At 55.3% G+C, this 12,500-nt stretch overlaps 1 protein-coding gene across 1 annotated transcript in view; it reads left to right on the top strand.

The window, feature by feature from the left end:
- Positions 1-4,340: 4,340 nt before the first annotated feature.
- The window catches only part of BPTF (bromodomain PHD finger transcription factor), a gene marked incomplete in the record, with an annotated part of 82,119 nt that continues 73,959 nt past the window's right edge, over positions 4,341-12,500 (top strand). Inside the window, 2 exon segments of the mRNA XM_077460643.1 lie at positions 4,341-4,644; positions 4,646-4,895. Coding sequence (XP_077316769.1) covers positions 4,477-4,644; positions 4,646-4,895 — 418 coding nt within the window.

Below are 12,500 nucleotides of genomic sequence, written 5' to 3'. Positions count from 1 at the left end.
TGTCTTGACAAAGGTCAAGCTGGTAATTTGCCTCCACACCGGCCATATGATTGCACAATTGACCTTCAACCTGGTGCCATACCTCCTCGTGGCAGAGTTTACCATTTGTCAGTCTTGGAGGATAAGGCCACGGAAGAGTAGGTTGCAGACGCACTTTCTCGAGGTTTCATCCGCAAATCCTCATCTCCTGCTGGTGCTGGTTTCTTCTTTGTGAAGAAGAAGAGCGGTGAGCTGAGACCTTATACTGAATATAGGGGTCTCAATCGTGTCACGCTTAAGAATGCCTACCTGTGTCCGATTATTAAAAGTCAGCAGCTGCAGTATTTGTAACTGCCGACTTTTATTTTTCAAGCGGAACTCCACTTTAAGAAGTTGCCTTCTAAGCAACTGCCTTGCATTTTTGCTCGGGAGATCTTCCATGGGCTACCCAAGGTGATTGCCTCGGACAGGGGCAGTCGGTTTGTCTCCCGGTTCTGGCGAGCCTTTTGTGCACAGTTAGGAATCCAGCTTGCGTTCTCTTCTGCGTATCACCCGCAGTCTAATGGGGCCGCAGAACGAGCCAATCAGTCCTTGGAGCAATTCCTACGTTGCTATATTTCTGACCATCATAACAACTGGTCTGACCTATTACCATGGGCAGAGTTTCCTCACAACAGTGCCGTGAATTCTGCCTCCCGATTGTCTCCATTTATGGTGAATTATGGTTTCCAACCTTCCATGTTGCCTGACTCGTTTGTTCCGCGGAGTATTAGAGGAACATCTCCGTGGTCTTCGTTCCTCTTGGGTACAAGTCCAGGAGGCTTTGCGTCATGCTAATGATAGGTACAGACTCCATGCTGACCGCAGACGCCTGCCTGCGCCTTCCTACCAGGCTGGGGACAGCGTCTGGCTGTCATCTCCCAACCTCCGGCTTCGTGTTCCCTCACTGAAGTTCTCACCTCAGTTTATTGGACCTTTCTGTATTCTTTGCAGGATTCAGCCAGTGGGTGACGTATTGGACCTTCCTTCTAATATGCATATTTCGAATATATTTCATGTCTCCTTATTAAAACCTTTGGTCTGCAACCACTTTACCACCTCGGTGCCTCGTCCTCACCCTGTGCAGGTTGAGAACCATGAGGAGTATGAAGTACAGTCCATTGTTGACTCCCGTAGGTTCCGTGGACACATACAGTACCTGGTGCATTGGAAGAGGTACGGTCCAGAGGAACTCTCATGGGTCTCATCCTCGGATGTACATGCCCCTGTCCTCCTCCGTGATTTCCATAGATGTTTTCCCCTCAAACCTGGTGGTCCTCCGAGGTGGAGGGGTCATTGAGGAGGGGGGGTACTGTCAGGACTGGGCTCAGCCCTTCCTTCTCTGAGCTGGCCGCTCAGCTATAGGCTAATTGCCAGCTCCTATCTCTCCACAGTGACTCACCTGTTGATGATATCCTGCTCGTCAGTCCTGCCTACTTAAAGTGGTTGTAAACCAGTGATGGTGAACCTCGGCACCCCAGATGTTTTGAAACTACATTTCCCATGATGCTCGTGCACTCTGCAGTGTAGTTGAGCATCATGGGAAATGTAGTCCCAAAACATCTGGAGTGCCAAGGTTCTCCATCACGGTTGTAAACCCTTTACAACCACTTTTTGCTACAGGTAGGGTAGGTAGGTGGATGGGTAGTAGTAGGGTAGGTAGGTGGATGGATGGATGGGTAGTAGTAGGGTAGGTAGGTGGATGGATGGGTAGTAGTAGGGTAGGTAGGTGGATGGATGGGTAGCAGTAGGGTGGGAAGTTAAGTGGATGGGTAATATTAGGGTAGGTAGGTGGAAGGATGGGTAATAGTAGTACGGTAGGTAGGTGGATGGATGGCTAATAGTGGTAGGGTAGGTAGATAGGTGGATGGATGGGTAGTAGTAGGGCAGGTAAGTAAGTGGATGGATGGGTAGTAGTATTAGGGTAGGTAGGTGCATGGATGGGTAGTAGTAGTAGGGTAGGTAGGTAGGTGGATGGATGGGTAGTAGTAGGGTAGGTAGGTGGATGGATGGGTAGTAGTAATAGGGTAGGTAGGTGGATGGATGGGTAGTAGTAGTAGGGTAGGTAGGTAGGTGGATGGATGGGTAGTAGTAGGGTAGGTAGGTGGATGGATGGTATTGGTAGTATGGTAGGTAGGTGGATGGATGGGTAGTAGTAGTAGGGTAGGTAGGTGGATGGATGGGTAGTAGTAGTAGGGTGGGTAGGTGAATAGATGGGTAGGTAGGTAGGTGGATGGATAGCAGTAGTAGGGTAGGTAGGTGGATGGTTAATAGTAGGGTAGGTAGGTAGGTGGATGGATGGATAGCAGTAGTAGGGTAGGTAGGTGGATGGATGGGTAGCAGCAGTAGTAGGGTAGGTAGGTAGGTGGATGGATGATTATTAGTAGTAGGGTAGGTAGGTGAATGGATGGGTAGTAGTAGTAGTGTAGGTAGGTAGGTGGGTGGATGGGTAGTAGTAGTGTAGGTAGGTAGGTGGATGGATGGGTAGTAGTGGTAGGGTAGGTAGCTAGGTGGATGGATGGGTAGTAGTAGGGTAGGTAGGTGGATGGGTAGTAGTAGTAGGGTAGGTAGGTAAGTGGATGGATGGGTAGAAGTATTAGGGTAGGTAGGTGGATGGATGGGTAGTAGTAGGGTAGGTAGGTGGATGGATGGGTAGTAGTAGTAGTAGGGTAGGTAGGTAGGTGGATTGATGGTAGTAGTAGTAGGGTAGGTGGATGGGTAGTAGGGTAGGTAGGGTGGATGGATGGATGGTATTAGTAGTACGGTAGGTAGGTGAATGGATGGTAGTAGTGGGTTAGTAGGGTAGGTAGGTAGGGATGGATGGGTATTAGTGGTAAGGTAGGTAGGTGAATGGATGGGTAGTAGTAGTGTAGGTAGGTAGGTAGGATGGGTGGGTAGCAGTATTTGTGTGTGAGGGTAGGTAGGTAGGTGGATGGATGGGTATTAGTAGTAGGGTAGGTGAATGGATGGGTAGTAGTAGAAGGGTGGGTAGGTTGATGGATGGGTAGTAGTAGTGTAGGTATGTGGATGGATGGGTAGTAGTAGTAGTGTAGGTAGGTGGATGGATAGCAGTAGAAGGGTAGGTAGGTGGGTGGATGGGTGGTAGTAGTAGGGTAGGTAGGTGGATGGGTAGTAGTATTGTAGGTAGGTAGGTGATGGATGGGTAGTAGTAGTAGGGTGGGTGGGTGGGTGTGGTGTAGTAGTAGTATAGGGTAGGTAGGTGTAGGTGGGTAGGGGATGGGTGTTAGTAGTATTAGGGTAGGTAGGTAGGTGGATGGATGGGTAGTAGTAGTATTAGGGTAGGTAGGTAGGTGATGGTTGGTAGTAGTAGTAGTTGTAGGTAGGTGGAGGATGGAAGTAGAAGTGGTAGGTAGGTGGGTGGATGGGTTGGTAGTAGGGTAGGTAGGTGGATGGGTAGTATTAGTATTGTAGGTAGTAGGTGGATGGATGGGTAGTAGTAGTAGGGTGGGTGGGTGGGTGGATGGATGGTAGTAGTAGTAGTTAGGGTAGGTAGGTAGGTGGATGGATGGGTAGTAGTAGTATTAGGTGGTAGGTAGGTGGATGGATGGGTGAGTAGTAGTGTAGGTAGGTGGATGGATAGCAGAAAGAAGGGTGGGTGGATGGTTGGTTGTAGTAAGTAGGTAGGTTGGTGGGTGGGTGGGTGGGTGGTAGTTGTAGTAGGGTAGGGTAGGGTAGGAGTAGGTGGATGGATGGGGGGTAGCAGTGGCACACAGTTCTCCTCGCCAGTCTCTCGGTGCAGTTCTCGGTGTTGGCCGGTAGAGGTCGGGGCTGAGTGTTGCAGTTCCCGTGTTGGCCGGTAGAGGTCGGTGTGGAGCGGCGCTGTGTGCTGCAGTTCCCGTATTGGCCGGTAGAGGTCGGTGTTGAGTAGTTGCAGTTCCCAGTGTTGGCCGGTAGAGGTCGGTGTTGAGTAGTTGCAGTTCCCAGTGTTTGCCGGTAGAGGTCAGTGTTGTGCGGCGGTGTGTGTGTTGCAGTTCCCCGTGTCGGTCGGTAGAGGTCGGTGTTGGGCGGCGCTGTGTGTGTTGCAGTTCCCCGTGTCGGCCGGTAGAGGTCGGTGTTGGGCGGCGCTGTGTGTGTTGCAGTTCCCCGTGTCGGCCGGTAGAGGTCGGTGTTGGGCAGCGCTGTGTGTGTTGCAGTTCCCCATGTTGGTCGGTAAGGTCGGTGTTGAGTAGCTGTAGTTCCCCGTGTTGGCCGGCAGAGGTCGGTGTGGAGCGTCGCTGCGCGTTGCAGTTCCGGGTGTCGGCCGGTAGAGGTCGGTGTGGAGAAGTTGCAGTTCCCGGTGTCGGCCGGTAGAGGTCGGTGTCGCGGCGGGTCACGTGACTGTAGGCCTGGCTCCGGCAGCGTTGGGTAAGATGGCGGCCGCGGGCTCTCCGGACGGCGGTTCGGTGGTCCGGGTGTGAAGTTCGGAGGGCGGTGAACGGACAGACGTTGCGGGGGACGATGCGGGGCCGGCGGGGGAGACCTCCGAAGAGCCGGCCGCCCCGGGTAGAGCCGCCCTCCGCCCCCTCCGGTCTCCGCACCCGGCTGAGGGGAAGCAGCCGCGGCCGGTGGAGAAGGAAAGGCGCCGTCCCCCCCGCCACCCCCCGGACCCGTCCCGGTCCCGTGTACGACCGGCCGCCGGAGGAGGGGGAGGGGAGGAGGGCGGGGACGGGCCGCCGCCACCACCAACATCAACCGGATCGTCTACGATGATTCCAGCGAGGAGGAGCGAGTCCGGGACACCGAGGATGAGGATGACGAGGAGGAGCCCCCCCCGGAGGAAGACCCCCTCCTCCTCCTAGACGAGGATCTGAATGATGAGGATTACCGGGAGGAGGAGAGCGACGGCACCGACTACAGCGGATACAGCGGGACACCGGGTGAGAGACACAGCGACCCCTACCGGGGGGACCGGGAACTGCACCGACCCCCCCATCCCCCCACTTCATTACTACTACACCCCCCATCCCCCCACTACTACTACCACCCCTCCCCCCACCGACTACAGCGGGACACCGGGTGAGAGACACAGCGACCCCTACCGGGGGGACCGGGAGCTGCACCGACCCCCACCCCATCCCCCACCTCATCACTACTACACCCCCCATCCCCCCACTACTACTACCCCCTCCCCCCCCACCAACTACAGCGGGACACGGGTGAGATAGAGGGCGACCCCTCCCGGGGGGACCGGGAACTACATCGATCCCATCCCCCCACTTCATCACTACTACTACCCCCACCGACTACAGCGGGACACCGGGTGAGAGAGAGAGCGACCCCTACCGGGGGGACAGGGAACTGCACCGACCCCCCCATCCCCCCACCTCATCACTACTACACCCCCCATCCCCCACTACTACTACCCCCTCCCCCCCCACCGACTACAGCGGGACACCGGGTGAGAGACATAGGCGACCCCTACCAGGGGACCGGGAACTACACCGACCCCCCCATCCCCCCCACCTCATCACTACTACACCCCCCATCCCCCCACTACTACTACCACCCCCTCCCCCCCACCGACTACAGCGGGACCCGGGTGAGAGAGAGAGCGACCCTACCGGGGGACAGGGGACTACACCGACCATCATCCCCATCCCCCCACTACTACCCCCTCCCCCCCACCGACTACAGCGGGACACCGGGTGAGAGAGAGAGAGCGACCCTACCGGGGGGACCGGGGACTACACCGATCCCCATCCCCCCCACTTCATCACTACTACACCCCCCCATCCCCCCACTACTACTACCCCCCCATCCCCCACTACTACTACCCCACCGACTACAGCGGGACACCGGGTGAGAGAGAGACTCCTACCGGGGGAACCACACCGACCCTCCCCATCCCCCACTTCAGTACTACACCCCCCGACTACAGCGGAACACCGGGTGAGAGAGACCCTTACTGGGGGGCCGGGGAACTACACCATCCCCCACTTCATCACTACTACCCCTTCCCCCCACCGACTACAGTGGGATACCGGGTGAGGGAGACCCCGACCGGGAACTCCACCGACCCCCATCATCCCTACTACCCCATCCCCCCACCGACTACAGTGGGACACTGGGTGAGACACAGTGACCCCTGCCGAGGGGACTGGGAACTATACCGCCCCGTCATCCCCATCCCCCACTTCATCAGTACTACACCCCCTCCCCCCACCGTATACAGCAGGACACCGGGTAAGAGTGACCCCTACCCGGGGGACCGGGAACTACACTACCCCCCCACTTCATCCCCATCCCCCACTTCATCGCTACTACACCCCCCCATCAACTACAGCGGGACACTGGGTGAGAGCGACCCCTACTGGAGGGACCGGTAACTACACCATCCCCCACTTCACCCCCATCCCCCACTTCATCCCTTACTACACCCCCCTGTCATCCCTATCCCCCCATCGACTACAGCGGGGCACCGGTGAGAGACAGCAATCCCTACCCGGTGGACCGGGAACCACACCGACCGCCATCCCTACTACACCATCCCCCCCCCCACACACAGTGACGGCACCGACTACAGCGGGACACCGGGTAGTGGATATACACTTAGAGTTGGGGTTTAAAGGTTGCTTAGGGTTAGGACTTGGGTTTGGGGGTGGGGATTAAGAGTCAGGGTTGGGTTGGGTTGGGGTTTCCCTAGAAGAACAAGGTTTGGACTCAGGGATTGGATCAGGGACCTCCCCCAAAGATCAGCGGGTGTGTCCCCAGAGGTTAAGTGGTCGGGCTGACCCACCCCCACCAAAGTGTTAGGCCTACCCCAACTAAGTGGGGGCATGAACAAATCGGGGTAAGCTCTTTACTACCCCCACACAGCGTCATCTGCCGGGGATACCGGGAACTACGCCGCCATCTCCATCCTCCACTTCATCCCCACCACCCCCCCAACCACCACTACACCGCCCCATCATCCCCATCCTTCACTTCATCACTACTACACCCCCCCCCATCATCTCCATCCTCCACTTCATCCCCACCACCCCCCAACCACCACTACCCCCCATCATCCCCATCCTTCACTTCCTCACTACTACCCCCCGACCACCACTACACCCCCATCATCCCCATCCTTCACTTCCTCACTACTACCCCCCCCAACCACCACTACACCCCCCATCATCCCCACTACCCCCCCAGCCACCACTACACCCCCCATCATCCCCATCCTTCACTTCCTCACTACTACCCCCCGACCACCACTACACCCCCATCATCCCCATCCTCCACTTCATCCCCACTACCCCCCCAACCACCACTACACCCCCCATCCTTCACTTCATCCCCACTACCCCCCCAACCACCACTACACCCCCCCATCATCCCCATCCTTCACTTCATCACTACTACCCCCAGAACCACTGCACCCCCTACTGCGGAATACACCGTCAACCTTATTTCCCTCTTCACCTTTATACCTGATCACACAGGACCCCCTACTGGGGGATCCCGGGCTCTACACCATCATATCCATCCCCGACTACTACCCCCTCCCCCAACACAGCTCCCCCTACTGGGGGGTACACCGACATCTCCATCCTCTGTTTCTCCTTGTCTGACCGCCCCCAACACACAGCACCCCCTACCGGGGGGACCAAGCACTTGCATCTCCAGCTTTCATATTGGGGGGGGGGGGGGCAGGGACCAAAGTAGGAGGTTAACTATAAAACACAGGTGTGTGTGTGTGTGTGTGTGTGTGTGTGTGTGTGTGTGTGTATATATATATATATATATATATAATACACAGCACAGTGTGAATATTTTGTGTGGCCGCCATTATTTTCCAGCACTGCCTTCACCCTCTTGGGCATGGAGGTCACCAGAGCTTCACAGGTCACCACTGGAGTCCTCTTCCCCTCCCCCATGATGACATCACGGAGCTGGTGGAAGTTGGAGACCTTCCCTCCTCCATGATGACATCACGGAGCTGGTGGAAGTTGGAGACCTTCCCCTCCTCCATGATGACATCACGGAGCTGGTGGAAGTTGGAGACCTTCCCCTCCTCCATGATGACATCACGGAGCTGGTGGAAGTTGGAGACCTTCCCCTCCTCCATGATGACATCACGGAGCTGTTGGAAGTTGGAGACCTTGCGCTCCTCAGCAACCTCTGGATATGACGCTGAGCACGTGACCTCGACTTCTTTGGTGGACCATGGCGAGGCCTGTTCTGAGGGGAACCTGTCCTGTTATACGGCTGTATGGTCTTGGCCACCGTGCTGCAGCTCAGTTTCAGGGTCTTGGCAATCTTCTTATAGCCTAGGCCATCTTTATGTAGAGCAACAATTCTTTTTTTTTCAGATCCTCAGAGAGTTCTTTGCCATGAGGTGCCATGTTGTACTTCCAGTGACCAGTATGAGAGAGTGAGAGCGATAACACCAAATTTAACACACCTGCTCCCCATTCACACCTGAGACCTTGTAACACTAACAAGTCACATGACACCGGGGAGGGAAAATGGCTAATTGGGCCCCAATTTGGAGATTTTCACTTAGGGGTGTACTGACTTTTGTTGCCAGCGGTTTAGACATTAATGGCTGTGTGTTGAGTTATTTTGAGGGGACAGGAAATTTACACTGTTATACAAGCTGTACACTCACTACTTTACATTGTAGACATGTGTCATTTCTTCAGTGTTGTCACATGAAAAGAGAGAAGAAAAGATTCACACAAATGTGAGGGGTGTACTTACTTTTGTCAGATACTGTATATCCCTCCGTCCTTCATCCTGTACCCCAGTATATACTTCTCTATCCCAATCCTGTACCCCAGTATATATCTTCCTGTACCCAAACATATGAGCCTTTTATACCAATCCAGCGCCCCAGTATATACTCTTACCCCATCCTTTACCCCAACATTTTCCTCTTATACCAATCCTCCTTCATATCCACCCATACTGTACCCCATCTCCTATCCCTCGTTGGACCCCATTATATTCCCCTCTATACCCACCCCAAATCCATTCATCTATCCTTCCAAAAAAAATATTCCAGCCAATAGGGAGAAGGCTGATGTATCCAGACAGTAAGAAGAAACTTTCTCTTCCCAGTCTGAGTTTTCACAGCTGCTATCTCAGGATTGTTGAGGCATAAGAGAAGGGGGCAGTAGGAGGCTCCGTAGACAAGGGGCTCTTGGAGGGGTAGGAAGGGTCACTTGAAGCCGATATCGGCAGCGATGGGCCTCGGCTCCGTGAAGAGTGGAAAGAAGTTTTGTCACACATTGGCGCAGTTCTACCTTTCACACGTCAGCCTGTTGTCTTCTGTTGGTGAGATTTTGTACAGAGATGAGATGGGGGAGTCGGTTTCCTCCTCGGCAGCCTGACATGGTGCGGGGGGGGGGGGGGGGGGGGCAAAAATTATTTGTTCCAGTGGCTGCGGCTGTTTCCTAAAGATCCTGGAGCTCTTTGTAGGGCCGGCCGTGGTTTTCTAGGTGCATGTGCTTCCTTCCACCCCCGCCTATTGTTCACTAGCCGTGTGGTGTTGTGAATGTGGAAGGACCTCACAGAGTTGAATTGAATGGGGCTGCATGGGGAAGACCTGAGTGGTGGGGCCACAGGGGGCAGAGCAGTGGGGCGGCCGGAGCTATGGGGCAACACTGGACAGACCAGATCGATGGGGAGACCAGTGAGGTGGGGCTCCAAGGGTGGACCGGAGCGATTGGGAAACCAGGGTGGGGGGGGGGGGGGGCAGACAGAGCAGTGGGGCCACACGGTGGGAGAAGAGGAGCACTGGATCCACAGGGAGTGGTCTGGAACCATGGGGAGAATGGAGTGGTGGGGCCATTTGGTGGCCTGGAATGATAGGGAGACCAAAGCAAGCCATGGGGCAGACTGGAGGGGTGGAGCCATGGGGCAGACTGGAGGGGTGGAGCCATGGGGCAGACTGGAGGGGTGGAGCCATGGGGCAGGCACACTGGAGGGGTGGTGCCATGGGGCAGACTGGAGGGGTGGTGCCATGGGGCAGACTGGAGGGTGGAGCCATGGGGCAGACTGGAGGGGTGGAGCCATGGGGCAGACTGGAGGGGAGGAGCCATGGGGCAGACTGGAGGGGTGGAGCCATGGGGCAGACTGGAGGGGTGGTGCCATGGGGCAGACTGGAGCGGTGGTGCCATGGGACAGACTGGAGCGGTGGTGCCATGGGGCAGACTGGAGCGGTGGTGCCATGGGGCAGACTGGAGGGGTGGTGCCATGGGGCAGACTGGAGGGGAGGAGGCATGGGGCAGACTGGAGGGGAGGAGGCATGGGGCAGACTGGAGGGGAGGAGGCATGGGGCAGACTGGAGGGGAGGAGGCATGGGGCAGACTGGAGGGGAGGAGGCATGGGGCAGACTGGAGGGGAGGAGGCATGGGGCAGACTGGAGGGGAGGGAGGCATGGGGCAAGACTGGAGGGGAGGAGGCATGGGGCAGACTGGAGGGGTGGAGGCATGGGGCAGACTGGAGGGGTGGAGGCATGGGCAGACTGGAGGGGAGGAGGCATGGGGCAGACTGGAGGGGAGGAGGCATGGGGCAGACTGGAGGGAGGAGGCAAGGGGCAGACTGGAGGGGAGGAGGCATGGGCAGACTGGAGGGGAGGAGGCATGGGGCAGACTGGAGGGGAGGAGGCATGGGGCAGACTGGAGGGGAGGAGGCATGGGGCAGACTGGAGGGGAGGAGGCATGGGGCAGACTGGAGGGGAGGAGGCATGGGGCAGACTGGAGGGGAGGGAGGCATGGGGCAGACTGGAGGGGAGGAGGCATGGGGCAGACTGGAGGGGTGGAGGCATGGGGCAGACTGGAGGGGTGGAGGCATGGGGCAGACTGGAGGGGTGGAGGCATGGGGCAGACTGGAGGGGTGGAGGCATGGGGCCACAGGGGGTGGACCAGAGTGATAGGGCAACCAGAGCTATCCGGCCATGCGGGGGGAAGACCGCGGCAGTGGAAAGACCAGAGTGGCGGGGGCCACAGGAGGCAGACCAGAGTAATGGGGAGATTGGAGCGGGTGGCCACAGGGGGCGGACTGGAGCGATGGGGAGACCAGAGTGGTTGGGCTACAGGGGGCAGACCCGAGCGATCAGGAAACCGGGAGTGGGGCGCTACGGGGGGGTGGACCACAGTGATGGGAAGACTAGAACGGTGGGGCAGCCAGAGCCATCGGACCGAGCAGTGGAGAGACCAAAGCAGCGGGGGCTCCACGGTGGGTACCAGAAATGGGGCAGAATGCGTAGATTGACCCAGATTTACCCCTCTGCTCATGTCCTGGTGATGTGTTGGAAGGAGGGAGTGGTGGTCTTTGTATCTCCGGGGATAGGCGAGGGTCTGGCACAGGATTTGGAACGCTCTTGGTGCTGAGTGTAATCAGATCATAGGAGCTCTGATTGTGTCGTATTGCAGGTATTATATGTGGTTGTAGGATGGAGGTGAGGGATGTGAGTGAAAGGACTGTTGGGAGTACAATAGGGCTGCAACTAACCATTTATTTTCATAATTGATTAACTGGCCGATTATTGTTTAGATTAATCGGTTAATAAACTTTAAAAAGAAAAAAAAAAAGTGGGTCAAATTGACGTTCATTTTCAACCACAGTGACCGGAAACTTTGGAAACAATAGAAAACTTCTCGGTCAAAGGAATTGTCAGACAGTGGGGGGGTGGTTTGTTCAGAAATGAAATGAAAATTTTCAAACAAAATTCTTTTCAGTAAATGTACAAAGATTTTTTTCATCTGAATATTCTCGCCTGAAAAATGATCGGTGTGGTCAGCATAAGGGCCCGGTACACACCTATGCAGATTTTGCTTTTGATCCGTTTTTGCTGTGCGTTTTTTTTTTTTTGCGCACGTGATTTTACTCCAAGTCCCCGCCCCTTTCCAAATAAGCAGCGGCTGAAAAAAAAAAAGGCACAGATGTGAACGCGTCCCATAGGAAACCATGTGAATGATCTGCAGCGCGTTTCTGCAAAAATCACCAATAAACACAGAGATGTGAAGCAGACATGAGACGTTTAGTAACATAATGGGGGGTTAAAAAGACGAAAATTAGCATTTTATAGAACAAAAAAGCAAATAATCAATACTGGAAGGATTCATTATTTATTTTTATTTTTTTTACTGTAAAACAGTGAAAGGGCTCATTTTAGTTTTTTTAACCCCCATTATGTTCCCCGCTGATTAATCGATTATGAAAAATAGTAATCGATTCATTTCATAATCGATTCGTTTCAGTCCAAGAGTACAGAATTGTTCTCCCCCCCCCCCCCATCCCCCCGCCCATGTGAAGTCCTCATCCTGACACTTCCTCTCCTCGGTGTATAAGTCGGGACACATTATCTCATTATGTAAATTCTATCCGCTTTGTTCCTGAGGAGCGGGGGTGGGGTGGTGGGGGGGTGGATGGGTGTCACCTAACAGGTCCAGTTATATGTTCATACGGCCGGACTGGCGCTCGGACACATCGGAGTCTCTCACTCACTTCATTGTCCTACAATGGGGCGTCCCGCTTCTAACTGCGGC

Source organism: Lithobates pipiens, unplaced genomic scaffold (genome assembly GCF_037356315.1).
Source record: "Lithobates pipiens isolate NorthernLeopardFrog02 unplaced genomic scaffold, aLitPip1_a1.2 Scaffold_28, whole genome shotgun sequence".
Taxonomy (NCBI): Eukaryota; Metazoa; Chordata; class Amphibia; order Anura; family Ranidae; genus Lithobates; species Lithobates pipiens.
This window is presented reverse-complemented; position numbering and strand designations above follow the sequence as displayed.